This window comes from Zonotrichia leucophrys, chromosome 21 (assembly GCF_028769735.1).
Source record: "Zonotrichia leucophrys gambelii isolate GWCS_2022_RI chromosome 21, RI_Zleu_2.0, whole genome shotgun sequence".
NCBI classification, from domain to species: Eukaryota; Metazoa; Chordata; class Aves; order Passeriformes; family Passerellidae; genus Zonotrichia; species Zonotrichia leucophrys.
In genome coordinates this window covers 808,406-822,838 of record NC_088190.1, presented here as the reverse complement: position 1 = coordinate 822,838, position 14,433 = coordinate 808,406, and the positions used below count along the sequence as shown (strand labels likewise).

The window sequence follows — 14,433 nt, the reverse complement described above, 5'->3', positions numbered from 1 at the left end:
TGGCAATTCACAGCTCTGCTCAGCTGCTGGTGGAGCTGGGAGCTCCTCAAATACCAGGGCAGTGTGGGCAGCACTGGTGTCTGACAGGTGAGCACAGGGCAGCTCTGGCAGAACATTTTGGCTCCTGCTGGAACCTTTGGGCTCAGTGTGTTTTATCTGAGCTGGCTGAGAGCCTGGGAGGGAGTGGTGTAAAGGGAAGGGATCATGCACCAAGGTGTGAAACATGTTCTGGGCATGTGAAACACATTCTGGGTGGCACAAAGGTGCTCTCGTGGCCACTGGGACAGAGATTTTCACAAAGAGATGTCTGCAACACACCAGCTCTGTGTTTAATCTCTGTAGAAACACCTGCTCCCAGATCCTACCTGAGCTGGGGAGAGCCAGGATATGGGGTTTGACACCTGCCCTGCAGCCTGGGTGCTCAGCCCTGAGGATGGCAAGGTTTGATACCCTGGTGCAGAGGAAATTTAATTTCAGTGAGAGCAAAGCAGAGCCCAGAGTCCCAGCTCCCTCTCCCTTGCTATCTGCACACAGAGCAGACCCTGGAGCCTTTGGAGTTTGGAACTGGGTGCTCTGGGAGGGGGATGGAGGCTGTGCAGCCCGAGGATCCCAGGTGAGGTGTGCTGGGGCTGCTCCTGAGCAGCACCTTTGCTCTCAGGTGTTGCACAAGAGCCCCTTGGGCAATCCCTCGCTGCTCCTGAGCCTGTGGGGAGAGGGGAAGCAGCTCCTCTGTCCTGCAGGCTGTCTTCTCACATGGTCCTGTGCTTCCAGGAGCTGAGGAATGCTGGATCACCCCGAGCTTGTGCAGTGTGTGCCACAAAGTGCCCTGGACAGGTGAGCACTGGTGCCTCTCTCCTCGGTGCCCCAGTGAATTCTCTTTCTGTGCCCCCTGTGCAGTGCACGGAGCACTCCAGCACTCCAAACAGGTTTGTATATCTTGAACTATTCAGCCTTTGGAAATACTTTATTGTTCCTCTGTCTTGCCTGAATGGTGGTGTGGGAGACCTGGGTGCTCATTGAGACAAATACAGATTACAGGCAAGCCAGCTGTGCTTATCTTGTTAATATTGGTAATTTTTAGAGGCCCTAACCAAGGTTGGGGGGTGAGGGACAGGACAACTGTTGATTTATGAGTTTCTTCTCCCTTTAAAGCTTTTCCTCAGTGCTGCTGCAGCTGCTCCCCTGACTGTGTGCTTGTCCCCAGCCCCTGGCCCTGTGTGAGTGAGAAGAGAGGAGGATTCACCCCTGCCCCAGCTCCCTGGTGCCAGCTGTGAGTGTTTCTTTGGCAGTGTCTTAGCTGGTTGTTGTGAGCAATAGTCGAGGAAGCAATCAGCAAGTATACTGCCCTAGAAGTGCTGCACATTGTTGGGCTTGGGCAGGAGCTGCAGCGGTGCCACGGGATGCCAGTGCCCCACCAGGGAGAGGAGGAGCAGGAGAAGATGAACTGCAAGTTTTGATCTTTATTTGTCCTTCCCCAGTGCCTCTGGAGGGCTCTGCTGCACCTTTCCCTGCATCAGAGCTCTCCTGTTGCTGCTTTTCTGCACCTCTCCCTGTGCAGAGCTCTCCTTTTCTGCACCTTTCCCTGTGCAGAGCTCTCCTTTTGCTGCCCTGCCCTTTTTCTGTTCCAAATCCCTTGCATGAAACACCTGGAGTGGTTTATCATGACCATTCTCCACCCTTTGGCTCTCGTTCTCAGCTTTTCTGTCTCACCTGTGCTGAAACCACACCTGTGGGCAGCCCCGTCCCTTGCACACGGGGTTGGGTTGGCACTAAAAGCTGCACCCCAAAATTCCTAACATTTGGCCTGTTTTCCAGCTACTAAGTATAAGAGGTGCAGTCCATACCTTGCTATTATAGATAATGAGAATATCAGAGAAATATCATTGAAAATTGCACAAACATCAGTGCAGGGGCAGCCTCTGCATTCTGTGTGAATTCCCTTTCCTTTGCGTTCTGTGTGAATTCCCTTTCCATCGCCCCCTCCCCAAGGTGCCACCCCTCCCTCCATGCATGGCCAGGTCCTAAATGGAACTTTTGCTGTTTGTTGGTGGCATGCTCTGTTTCATTGTGGAATGCACAATATTAATATCTTAATTTTTCTCCACACAGCCGCAGCGTGAAGGAATATCCCATATTAATCCCCCTAATTTAAATTTGAAATTAATGACTGTCACAACACTCTGAGCATCCTTTAATCCATTGATTGCTGCTGGATGGGTTCCAGCAGTGTCACTAATTACATTCTGCCTGCAAAAAAAAAATATATTCTCATTGCTGGTGGCTTTTCTTCTGAGGGCTGCTGGCTGGAATTCCTGTGCCACCTCTGCAGCCTGAGACATTTTTTGATGGCCCAATCACAGACACACTTGATGCATTCTACAGCAGCCGATAACTATTATTTACATTTTGGTTTCCTTCTCCTCAGAAGGAAAAAATCCCAAGAGAGGATTTTTAGTGAAAGGATGTCTGTGGCACGTGGGCTGGGGATGGGACAGCAATCCCTGTGCCAGCAGTGACCTCTGCTGGGCTGGGCTGCCTGGGGACACTGGGAGTGCTGTGCTGATATGCAGAGGTGCTGTGGGCTCTCAGCATTTTTAAATTTTCATTTAAAAGCCCCAATGCGTATGACCATGTTCCCAGTTAATGGAGAACTCTGCCTCAGCCCAACTTCCTACCCAGCTGCAAAGGCAAAGTAAAAACTTCTTGTTAAAAAAATAAATTAAAAGGTTATATCAGTACATTCTGCCTCACAGAGGAGGTAAATTTATGTAGTCACAGCTCACCCAGTGCTTTAGAAGATGCAGAGTGCAGCCTGTGTGTCAGAAAGCTCCTTTAGTATTTGGTGGGGTGAATTCCAGTCATTGAAAAAGATTTCTCTGTGTCTTTTCACCAAATACCATGTTGTTTCATCTCCCTGTGCTGTAAAAAGCAAATGAAGGTGAAATTCTGAAAGGAGAATTTTCATTGTGTGCATTGCTGTGTGACAAACCCCTTCCTTAGATTTATTCCTGAGCTGTAGACAATGCTGCCTTTGAGCTGAGATGTGTCTTTGGGCCCTCCCCAGATATTCCTGTTCCCTGGGCAGCTGCAGATTCCTCGGGGCTGGAGGAGGAACCGAGAGGAGGATTTGCTCAGGCAGAGGCAGCTGCTCCCCTGCCCTGCAGGGAGGAATGAGGGGGCAGCATCAGGTGCAGGAGTGCCAGAGATGCTGCATGTGGAGGTGATGGGGACCTTTAGTGAGAATTCTTTGCCTTTTGTCGTCAGTTTTAAAGCACAAACTCTGAGTATGGCCTGCTGCAGAGTGGTGACTTCTGTGTGCAAACTCCCCATACTCCTCTTTTAGAGAACAGGGAGAGACCTGGCAGAAAATCCTCTGTCTGCCCTATTTCTGATTGTTAAAGCAAAGATTCATTTCTCTGGGTTTTAGTTCAACAGTTTATGATGACCTGACAAGCCACTTTTTAAAGAATATTTTAGAATATCTGAATCACAGCCACAAGTCGGTGGAAATGCAAGTTCTGGATTTATCTTGGTTCTCTATCTGGCAAGTCTTAATTAAGCTGTGTTGTGGAGCCTCATCCATCACCCAAAATAAAAGCAGCACTCACCAGGCAGGGTGTTTGCTGATGTGGTTTGTCTGGATGTCTGTGGTAGGTTGGGCTTGTGCTATAAAAGTGGGGAAAAGGGAAACGAGGAGGAAGCCAAGAATGTGTGAGAGCAACAACTGGGAATGCAGCCCTGACAAAGCTTTGTGGGGTTTTTTTGAGGGGTCAGATGGTAGCTAAAGAAAGCCTGCAATAGTGATAAAGTTAAAAGAGCTGTTGGTGTCAGATTGTGTGCAGGGCAAATGCAAACTGCTGCAGCTTCCTTTTTCTATAAGGAACATGCAGGGGGCATCACGCTCCGAAATAAATTCCTAAAAGAGTAAAGGCTGCTTGACTGAAGTTTAACCCAGTGGTAATTAAGGTATGTTGGAATAAGATCTTGTTTCCAAAGGCAGCAGTTTGTGTGTAAATCAGTGAATAAATCCCGGTGGCTCCGGCTCAGCAGGGAGAGCTGAGCGCTGTCCTTGGGCAGGAGGTGTCCGTGGCAAAGGAAGGGGAGAGCAGAGAACAAAGCAGCCCAGGGCTTTGTTCCTTGTGCTCCTGGCCGCCGGGGCGGGAGTTTTGATTGAAAGAAAAAAGGAAAAAACTGGAAAAAAGAGTTTTCTGTGCTGCGGGGCTGCGGTGGGGGCGCTCCGTGCGCCCCGGCGGGAGCGGCTCCCAGTCCCGATCCTTGTCCCGATCCCCGTACCGATCCATGTCCCGTTCTCGGTCGGTCCTTGTCCAGGTCCTTGTCCCGCTCCCGGCGGGGATTCCCTCGGCACCGAGGGGGCCGGGCCGCTCTCACATGACGGCGGGGGCGGGTCGGGTCCCGCCGCTCCCGGGGCTCTCCTGCGGCTGCCGCGCCGCCCTCCCGGCCGGTGCCGGCTCCGGGAGAGCGCTCCGGTCACCGCGGACACAGCGCTGCCTTCCCGGCCGGTGCCGGCTCCGGTCACCGCGGACACAGCGCTGCGGCCGGACCGGACCGGACACTCCGGCAGAGCGCGCCCGACCCGCGGGGCTGCATCGCGCTGAACCCCCGCTGTCCCTTCGCTGTCCCTTCGCTCCATCCCGCTGTCCCCTTGCTCCCTTCGCGGTGCCCTCGCTCCTCTCCTCTGTCCCCCCGCTGTCCGCTCTGTCCTCGCTCTGTCCCCTCGCTCCATCCCTCTGTCCCCGCTCTGTCCCCGCCATGCCGTCCCCGCTGCCGCCCACGCGGGTGCCGCTGGCGGAGCGGGTCCCGGTGCTGCTGTCGTGCGCGCTGTCGTGCGCGGGCTCTGCGCTCCTGCTCTGCTCCCAGGCGCTCTGGCCCGAGCTGCGGACGCGCCCGCGGCAGCTGCTGCTGCACCTGAGCCTGGCCGACCTGCTCTCCGCCCTCTCCTACTTCTACGGCGTGCTCAGGGACTTCCAGGGCACCTCGTGGGACTGCGTCCTGCAGGGAGCCCTGTCCACCTTCGCCAACACCAGCTCCTTCTTCTGGACCATGGCCATCGCGCTCTACCTGTACCTGAGCATCGTCAGGGGCTCCCCCGCGGGCCAGGGCTTGCTCTGGGGCTTCCACGCCGTCAGGTGGGTGCTGTGTGCTGTGCTGGGTGTCTGTCCCCTGAGTCTCTGTCCTTTCCTTCTCCTCCTCTTCCCCTCAGGTTCCTTTTGAACAGGGATTTTGGTGGATTTTAACTAACCGACCCTGCTTGTTTCCCCTTTCCCTTCCCAAGTGAGCAGTTGGAGACGTGGAAAAGCTGGAGTGGTTTTTTTTTTTGTTCAAGGTCGCTTAGAAAATTCTCTGGCAAGTTCTAATGACTGGAAATCCTGGCTTGGCTTTCCCTGCAGTCTGCTCTGATGTTGTAGAAATAACATAACAAACCCTGTGTCTGTGATACCTGCCTGCTGCTGCCCAAGCTTCTGTGTCTGGGATCTGTTTGCACAGGTCCCCAGTTCTCTGTCAGCCTGGTGTGTGGATCCTCCCCTCTGCCCAGGCAGGTTGCTGTAATCCCACACTCACAGGAGAATGTTCCTCACATGTGGTGAAACTGCCGGGGAAGCGCTCTGAAGGTTGTTTTGGCATGTTTGATTGAAAGCAAGACAAACCAGTCCACAGCGTAGCTTTATGTCTCAGTTTCTGCTATTTAGGGCACTGGTTCTCCACATCATGTTTAGTAAAAGCTTTCATTATGCAATTGGAGCTTGTGGAATCATGTGCTGTGTCCACGCTGAGCAAAACAGTGATCCCTTAGTCCTCCGTGCTGCCAAGCTCCTGCAATAAATTATAAGAGCAGAGATCTGTTTTAAAAGGGAATAAATAAAAAAAGAGCCCTCAGGACAAGTAGAGAATTTTCTTTGGTTTCTTAGTCAAATATTTGACACCTTTTAGTTTCAAACAGTAGAGCTGAGCCCAGCTGAGGATGGGCAGAGAGGCTTTGAGGCTGAGGGTGAGCCAGGGAAGGGAATTTCAGCCCTGGGATTGCTGCTGGTGAGGACTTGGGGGGCTGCACAGGGCCCTGGGCACCCCGGGCTGCTGCTGGAGCTGGGGAAGGTGCCCTGCAGGAGAATTAATAATGGGTAATAATGAGAATTAATAATGATGTTATCCCATCTGCAGCAAAGCAGAGTTGCACTCTCAGAGCTGTGGTGAGGGCAGGGTGCTCCTAAAGAGCCACGTGTTGCTAAATGGATGTAAAACCCAAGTCTGGCTCCTTCCTGGGCATCCTGGCTCCATCAGGCACATCAAAGGGCTCAGGCAAATCTGGCCTAGTGGTAATTTTCCTGTCTGCTAATTGCCTGTGTGGCTTTTGTCTGTGCTTCAGTTTCTCCATCTGGTTTAGTGCTCCTCAGCCTTGTCAGCTACCGAGTGTGGAGACAAACAGAGGCACTGAAACAGAGCTGGCTGCAGTCTGTGCACTCCCTGAAAACTAAAAATCCTGGAGGGAGAGAGATTGCTCTACCCCTGGCACAGAGGGAGAGATGCTCTGGGGGGATTTGTTCCGTTTATTTTCAGTTCTTTACAATGAAAATGAAATGCCATCTTCAGTCCCTGCTATTGATCAGCACCATCTGCTCTATTTAAAGGCTGTTGAGCACCTGTGATCAGGTTCTGCTTTGTAAATGCCTGTTCTGTGCAGAGCCAGTGTTTAAAGGTGTTTCTGCTTTATGATGTGTCTGAGAAGCCAGAGACAACAAGTGAGGACGTGTTCTGTGCCCATCCCCTCGTGACACATCACCCTGCCTTCCTTCCCTGCGCCTTTGTAGTTACCTGAGAAATTAAATTCTGAATATAATCCTTGGGGATGGAGCTGGCTAAATACACGTTGGAAGTCAGAACCTGGAATTTTCCTGAGGGAATCAGGGTGTCACAGCGGCTCAGACCCGTCAGGCAGGTTTGTGCCACAGGGATTCCTGTGGGAGCGCATCCACCAATGCCAGCCTGCAGAGCTGCACCTCTGCTTTGCTTCTAAACCTGTTGAGCTTTGAAAACAAGCCTGCAGCCAGCTTTGGGAGCGCTTAGGTAGCTGCAGAATGTCAGTTCTGGCAGTGCCAATGGCCAGGCTGCCTCACTGCTCTGAATTCCCCAGGGTCGGGAATCACCTGCTGGAAAACATCACCTTTGTTGAGAGAGAAATTCATCCAAACTCGGGGTGAGGAATGGAGCAGGCAGAGCCCACCTTGGGGTTGTTTCCTGCTTGCCTTTTGGTGCCAATTGCTGACCATGTTTTGAAGGGTTTTAATTTCATGATCAGGCTGTGCAGATCATTATAACCACAAATATATTACTTTTAAAAATCTATAACATATGTATGCTTATATATTAAAATATATGAGATATACATATATAACATGAAGAGATATGCATGGTTATAAATGTGTGTGTATATATATTAAAATATGTTTTATATACATACACATTTATAACTACCTATAAATGTATCCTATCTATAATGCATATCTATTCAGGTTATATATTAAAATATATGTTATATATATAAATACACATTTATAACCATGCATCTTTGTATGTATTACAATATTTTTATAGTTATATATTAAACATATATTTATAAATAATGTTATATATATATATATATATATATAACATATATTTTAATATATAACATGAAAAGATGTTCCTCCTGCACTGCCTGGGATGTCCAGGATTTTTCCCTCCTCACAAATCCCTGTCCCCAGAAGGAGCTGCCTGCAGGCAGGATGGCTCCTTGGCTAACCTGTGCAGGCAGGTGACAGCAGCTCACCTGCCTGTCAGAGCCCTCAGGGGGAAAAGCAGTGCAGCACAAATCAAAATGTGCTTATTGGGCAATCTGACCCCAGAGAACCAGGGCAAGTCCAGCTGAACGCTGCTGGAGCTGAAGGGGCCTCACCTTGCCTTGCTTTGGTGTGGCTGTGCAAAGATCTGCTGGGTTGGAGGATATTTTTATTCATAGATCAGCAGGAGCTGTGTTGGAGGAATAAATGTTGCTGTGTCTGCCTTGCAGGTTGGATTTCCAGCTTTGTACAGGAATGGGGAGTCACCTTCCCTCTCTCCCACTCTGTTTGCATCCAGGTGTGCTGTGGAGAGCCCAGCTACAGAATTGCTCTTTGGGATTTAGGGGATATTTCTGCTCTCTGTTATCTGGGATCCCTTTTATTGCAGTGCTCACCCACACCGTGCTGATGATCTGTCCTGGTTCAGTTCCTGCCCTCCCAGCCCAGTGAAAGCTCTGACATTTGGCAGCCCCCCTGCATCTGTGGAGCTCCTGAGAACAACTGAACCTCCACTCTCAGTTCTCCTTTCCAGCTGCTGACATGGAGCTGGGCTTCACAGAAATGCCTGATTCCTTCCTAGCTCCGCTCTGATTTCCCTCTGTTGGTAATCCTTCTGCCTGGTGTCAGTGGTAAATGTCCATCTGATCCCAGAATATTCCAGTGAAGTGAACTCCTGTTAATGCAGCAGTTTTGTTCTTCCTTTCCCCAGTTATCTCCTGAAGGTTTTTAAGTCCCTTTCTCAGTGGTGAGTTGTTTCCTCTGTGTCTGTGCTTACCCTGTCCTGCCTTTCATCCACGCTCCATCATTTCACCTGGTTTTATCATCATTCTTTTGCAGTTTCAGCTCACTGATGAGATCATTATTTGTAAAACCGTGTAAAATTAGTTTCTCCATTCACTTCCTTTTTCTTGCTGCCTTTGTGCCTTTCCATGGTTTCTTTTAGGAAGTGCCATTTCTCTTTAATTCTCTACCTTAGTGCAGCAGTGCTGAGAGTGGAATGTCTTTGCATTTGCAGTTGTTTTCTGAGAAATCCCCAGTTTCACCAAAAGGGCTCCTGAGCTGTGTGGAAACTTTCCTGGTGGTGGTGGTGACGTTTGGGATGTTTTTAGAAGTCTGCTCTGATAACAGAGTGGGGAGGGCTTCCTGCAGCACCCCTGTCCTTAAATAACAGCCCTGGCTTGGAATAGCACTGCCTGTTCTGAGCTGAGCCTGAGACAAAATGTTCCACACGGGCTGCACATTGACTCCGAAGGTTTTTACAGCCTTATATTTATATTTGTTTGTTTTGTCAGTAGGTGAATCCAGACATTATTTCAGAGTAGGAAATGGGGTATTTTTGAAATCTAATACCATGGGATTATCTCTGGTGCTGCAGTTGGAGTTTCAGATAATCTGGTCAAGGCAGCTGCTCTTTGCCCACCTGGTCTGGAATCTGATTTTTGGGGGCAGGATCCTCCCTATGCTCCCTGCAGCTGCTCCAGGCTGTCAGAGGAGGGCTGTGTGAGAGGAAGGCAGTCCTGGGTTTGTTTTCTGTGCACCTGGGAGAGAGGAGGGCAGTGCTGGAAGCTGGGGTGGCAGGGGGCACACTCAGCTGGGTGCAGGGGACACACTCAGATTCAGGTGACACACTCAGATGGATTCAGGTGACACACTCAGCTGGGTGCAGGGGACACACTCGGATTCAGGTGACACACTCAGATGGATGCAGGTGACACACTCAGCTGGGTGCAGGGCACTCCTGTGCTGGAATTTCTGTTTGGGCTGCTGGGATTCCTCTGCCCTTCCTCACAGTTTCTTGTGGGCAGCCCAAGCTGCTGAGTGACTTCATTCCAGTGTGTCACCACAGTTATTTTTCTTCTAAATGCTTCCCTGTATTTGCCTCTGCTATGAAGTGAGAAGCCAAAGTCACAGCTCCAAGTTTTGAGGATGTGGCTCCTCTTTGCTTTCTTAGCTTTTTACTGTTGCTCCCAGTACTTTTCCCTGCCTCTTTGTCCTTCAGAAACCATATTTTTGCTCCCAAAATACTGACTGCATCTCCACTTAAAAGCAAAGCAAGAAAACACACCGCTGACAGAATGAAGTTGTGGATTTCTTTGAGTGCAGAATTTCACTTTGGAATGGGAAGGTGGGACTTGGCTGCTTGTGCTCCGAAAGCTCAGGATCAGCTGGCTGCAGGAAAATCACATTTTACAGTGCCCTGGCCCTGTGATGGTGTTCACAGGGGTTTTGGATGAGGGAAGAGATGAGGATCTGACTCCATGTTTCAGAAGGCTTGATTTATTATTTTATGATATATATTACATTAAAACTATACTAAAAGAATAGAAGAAAAGGTTTCATCAGAAGGCTGGCTAAGAATAGAAAAAGGAGGAATGTTAACAAAGGCAGCTATCTTGGACTCTGTCTGAGCCAGCTGACTGTGATTGGCCATTAATTACAAACATCCAACATGGGCCAATCACAGATGCACCTGTTGCATTCCCCAGCAGCAGATAACCATTGTTTGCATTTTGTCCCTGAGGCCTCTCAGCTTCTCCTAAGGAAAGGATTTTCCATAAAGCATGTCTGTGTGACAGCCCCTGCCACCATTTCCTGGGGTCTGGGGGCTCCTCTGGGGACACCCCAGGCTCAGCCCCCTCTCTGTGTGTCCCCCCAGCTGGGGTGTCCCCCTGGCCATCACCGTGGCTGCTGTGGCCCTCAGGAAGATTGGCTACGACGCCTCCAACGTCTCCGTGGGCTGGTGCTGGGTCAACCTGGACGCCGAGGACCGGCTGCTGTGGATGCTGCTGGCAGGAAAGCTCTGGGAGATCCTGGCCTATGTCACCCTGCCCGTGCTCTACCTCCTCATCAGGAAGCACATCAACAGAGCTGTGAGTATTTCTCCTCAGGAAGCACGTTAACAGAGCTGTGCGTATTTGCTGGGTGGTTCTGTCCCCCCACACTCTGCATTTCTTGCTCCCTGTTCAGGCAGGAGGGGTTCACAGCACTGAAATGTCCCTGATCCAGCAGCACCATCACACAGTGCCTTAGCACAAGCTAAGAATGCAAAAGCCCTTTGAAAACGAGCAGGGGGTGTGGGATGCTCATGAGGGAAATGCTACAGTAAGAATTGAAACAGAATGTGAAGGACAAACTCAGCTTTAATCAGTTTTCTGCAGTTCCGCTTGTACCAAGGTTGGAATTCTCAAGCCTCAGTGCTTTCAGCGATAGTTTGTGTTTGTGGATGTTATTTTGTACTGCAGCCCAAAGCTGCATTTGGGAGCCCAGGCACTGGATGGCTCTGGGCTCCACGCAGGAGGCTCCCTGTCCTGGCAGGGTTTGGAATTCAGAGTTCAGTTGTTCTGTTCCTTGAGAACACAGCATCCAGGCATCTAGGGCAGCATTTGCATTACACACAGATCCAGATGAGAGCGGCAGAGGGAGCTGCACCCAGAGATTCCCTTTCTCTTAGCTGGGTTAGGGAAAAGCCCCACGTGTGGGTGGGTGTCCTTCTGGAAATTCTGTGTCTGCTTGTGGCGGTGGTGGGGATGAGCCCAGCCCTGGTTAGGGCAGGATCCTGCAGATGGTTTGGGAGAACGAGGTGATTTTCAGTGTCCAGAGAAGGGGAGCAGAGCTGGGGAGGGTTTGCTGGTGCCTGCCAGCATCACCTGGCGTGCAGCAGGCAGGACACGGTGTCCCAGGCTGGGCACAGACAGCAGCGTGACCTGCTGGAAACCTGAGCGGGCTCCTGCCCCTGCCAGGACTGCTGGGCAGGCTGGGGACAGGGCTGGGACAGGGCTGGGGACACTGCTGTCCCTCCCCAGTGCTGGGCACGCTGCTGTCCCTCCTGTCCCTCCCCAGGGCTGGGGCAGTGCTGGGGCAGCTGGCCCCGTTGTCACCTCGGGATCAGAGCAGCACAGGGAGCTGTCGCTGCTCGCCTTCCGCAGCAATGTCACTGTCCCCAAAGGCAGAGTGTGCGCTCTTCACGGCAGCCCTGCTCCCCTCTGAGGGTTCCGTGGCTCTGGGCAGGGCCCTGGGGCTGTGCCCCGTTTCAGGCTCCTGCTCACCCCTGTCGTGTCCCTGTCCCTGTCCCGCAGCACGCTGCCCTCTCCGAGTACCGCCCCATCCTGCCCGCAGCCCCGGCCCTGCGGCCCCGCGCCAGCCTGGCGGACAAGAAGCTCATCCTCATCCCGCTCATCTTCATCTTCCTCCGCATCTGGAGCACGGTGCGCTTCGTGCTGACCCTGTGCGACTCCCCCGCCGTGCAGAACCCCGTGCTGGTCGTGCTGCATGTGAGTGTTTGCTGGGGATGCACCCCTGGGCAGATGTGGTGCACACCTGGGCTGGGCAGGGTGGGAGCTCCCAGTGTGGCTTCTCTCGGTGGCACCGAGTGTTGCAGGAGCTGCTGCTGCCCCCAGGCGATGCCCGGGCTGCAGCAGAGGCAGCAATGCAGCAGGAGCTGCTGCAGCAGCATCTAGCGGCTGCAGAGGAAAGCTGCACCGGCAGGGACGGACAGGGGGATGTTGGCTGTCTGTCCTCCAGCAGGGCTCAGCCTGCGCCTGCTCTACACCAGCGCCAGCGCTCAACAGCTCCTGCTCTGCTTTTGGGTGTTTTGGGGGAAAAAACCCTCATTTCTCTGAGTTCCTTGTCCTCAGAGGGGGTGCCTGTGCCCCTGCAGCTGCTGTGGCACCCTGTGGCAGGTGTGAGCTGTTCTCTGGGGTGCCCGGGGGCATCCCTGGTCATTGCTGTGCTCCTGCCCTCGCAGGGCATCGGGAACACGTTCCAAGGAGGAGCCAACTGCATCCTGTTCGTGCTGTGCACCCGGGCAGTGCGGGCGCGCCTGCTGGCCCTGCTGTGCTGCAGCCCCTCTGCAGAGCTGCCCTGGCACGGGCAGGGCCCCCCCGGCCCCTGGCAGCGCCCCCAGACCCGCGGGGATGGCGACAAGGACAGGGACAAGGACCTGGATGTGCCAAAGCCGCTGCTGCCCAGCACCTGAGCTGGCCCTGCTGCTGCTGATTCCTCCTGCCATGGTAATTCCAGTGAGCCTTTCCTCTTCCCATGGTAATTCCTGTGAGCATTTCTTCATCTCATGGTAATTCCAGTGTGAACATTTTCTTCTCTCATGGTAATTCCAGTGAGCGTTTCTTCATCTCATGGTAATTCCAGTGTGAGCCTTTCCTCCTTCCTTGGTAATTCCAGTGAGCCTGTGGAAGGAGGATGGAAGGAGTACCTGAGCTGCAGGGCTGTCTGGCCCACAGGAATGGGGCACCAGGCAGAGCTGAGGAGGAATTGGTGGCTGTTTATAATGGGAAATGCCACGTGCACACTCATCCCATCAGTGCTGCACAGATTGGGTTTTGGGTGTTTGGTGCCCCCAGTTCTCCCCACCAGGGGACACCTCTGCGGGCAGAGATGATTCCTGTTCTCCCCTGAAGCCTTGGCATTCACACCATAATTATATCAGTATATTTATATAATTATATCCCTATATTTATATAATTACATCAGTATGTTTAAACCCTGTGCAAACACCCCTGAGCCCATTCCATGGGGCTGCTGCATGGCTCTGCTCCTCAGCCTCCCTGGGGTCCCTGAAAGGCAGATGGAAGCATCTCATCTGTGCCATGGATGACTCCAAGAGTTGTTTTTTCTCCTTTCAAAAGGCTTTTATAAACTTCTGAAAGCCAAATAGCAACCTTGATGGCTCAACCTCCTGTGAGTCCCACAAGGCTTGCAAAGAGGAGATGTGTTAAACTTCTTGCAGAAAGGTAGGATAGAAATGTTTAAATTTTATGAGATTCAGTATCGTGCTGTGTTCCATTTGTTGGAGCCAGCCCTGAAGAGAGAAAGAATTGTCACCAGCTTGGCTTAGGGGAAAACAAAACATCAGAAAAAACAACACCAGAAAGAATCCAAACAGATTCCATGTCCTCAGTTCGCCTTTTCCCATTACAGAGCTGTGAGAAATGCTTTGGGAGGAATGGGCCAGGTCACATTTCCAGCTCAGGGGTGTGACTGCCACTGTCCCTGCAGGTTTGGGGTGGTGGCAGTGCCCTGCAGTGACCGTCACTGTCCTGTCCCTGTCCCTGCAGTGACCGTCACTGTCCTGTCCCTGTCCTGTCCCTGCAGGGTGCTGTGACAGCCCCCCAGAGGGAGCTGCAGCCCGGGGAAAGCGGCGCTGGAGATGCTGAGCCCTGCCCGGGTCCCGGAGCTGCTCGGCCGTGTCAGGATGCTCCTGGAGCACGCTGCCCTCCCGTCTGTCTCCCCTCCTTCCCGCCGGGAAGCTGAACCCTCGCTTGGGGTCTCGCTTTTCTGCCTGCCCAGGCTGGTGTGGTGAGTTCTGAGGTGAACAAAGCCAAACCAGGAGCTGCTGAAGGACTGAGCTGGGCATGGCCCTCAGTGTGGTGAGAGCGCTGGGAGCCCCAGCCTGGCTCTGCTCTGCTCTTGGACTGGGACAGGACAGGGATTATTCTGTGGTGCTGCTGGATGGCGCCTCTGGATGCTGAACCTCCTCCCTGGTGTTTGTTTGGGGGCTGTCACCATTGTGGGATGCTGATTCACCATTGTGGTTTGGGGATGCTGATCCCTCTCCCTGGTGTTTGTTTGGGGGCTGTCACCATTG

At 52.3% G+C, this 14,433-nt stretch overlaps 1 protein-coding gene across 1 annotated transcript; it reads left to right on the top strand.

The window, feature by feature from the left end:
• The first annotated feature begins 4,424 nt into the window (after positions 1 to 4,424).
• On the top strand, positions 4,425 to 14,433 carry GPR157 (G protein-coupled receptor 157). The gene is made up of 5 exons (XM_064730439.1): positions 4,425 to 5,147; positions 10,489 to 10,702; positions 11,909 to 12,103; positions 12,577 to 12,841; positions 13,941 to 14,433. The coding sequence occupies exons 1-4, from the start codon at positions 4,771 to 4,773 to the stop codon at positions 12,805 to 12,807; spliced, it is 1,017 nt and encodes a 338-aa protein (XP_064586509.1). The 5' UTR covers positions 4,425 to 4,770; the 3' UTR covers positions 12,808 to 12,841; positions 13,941 to 14,433.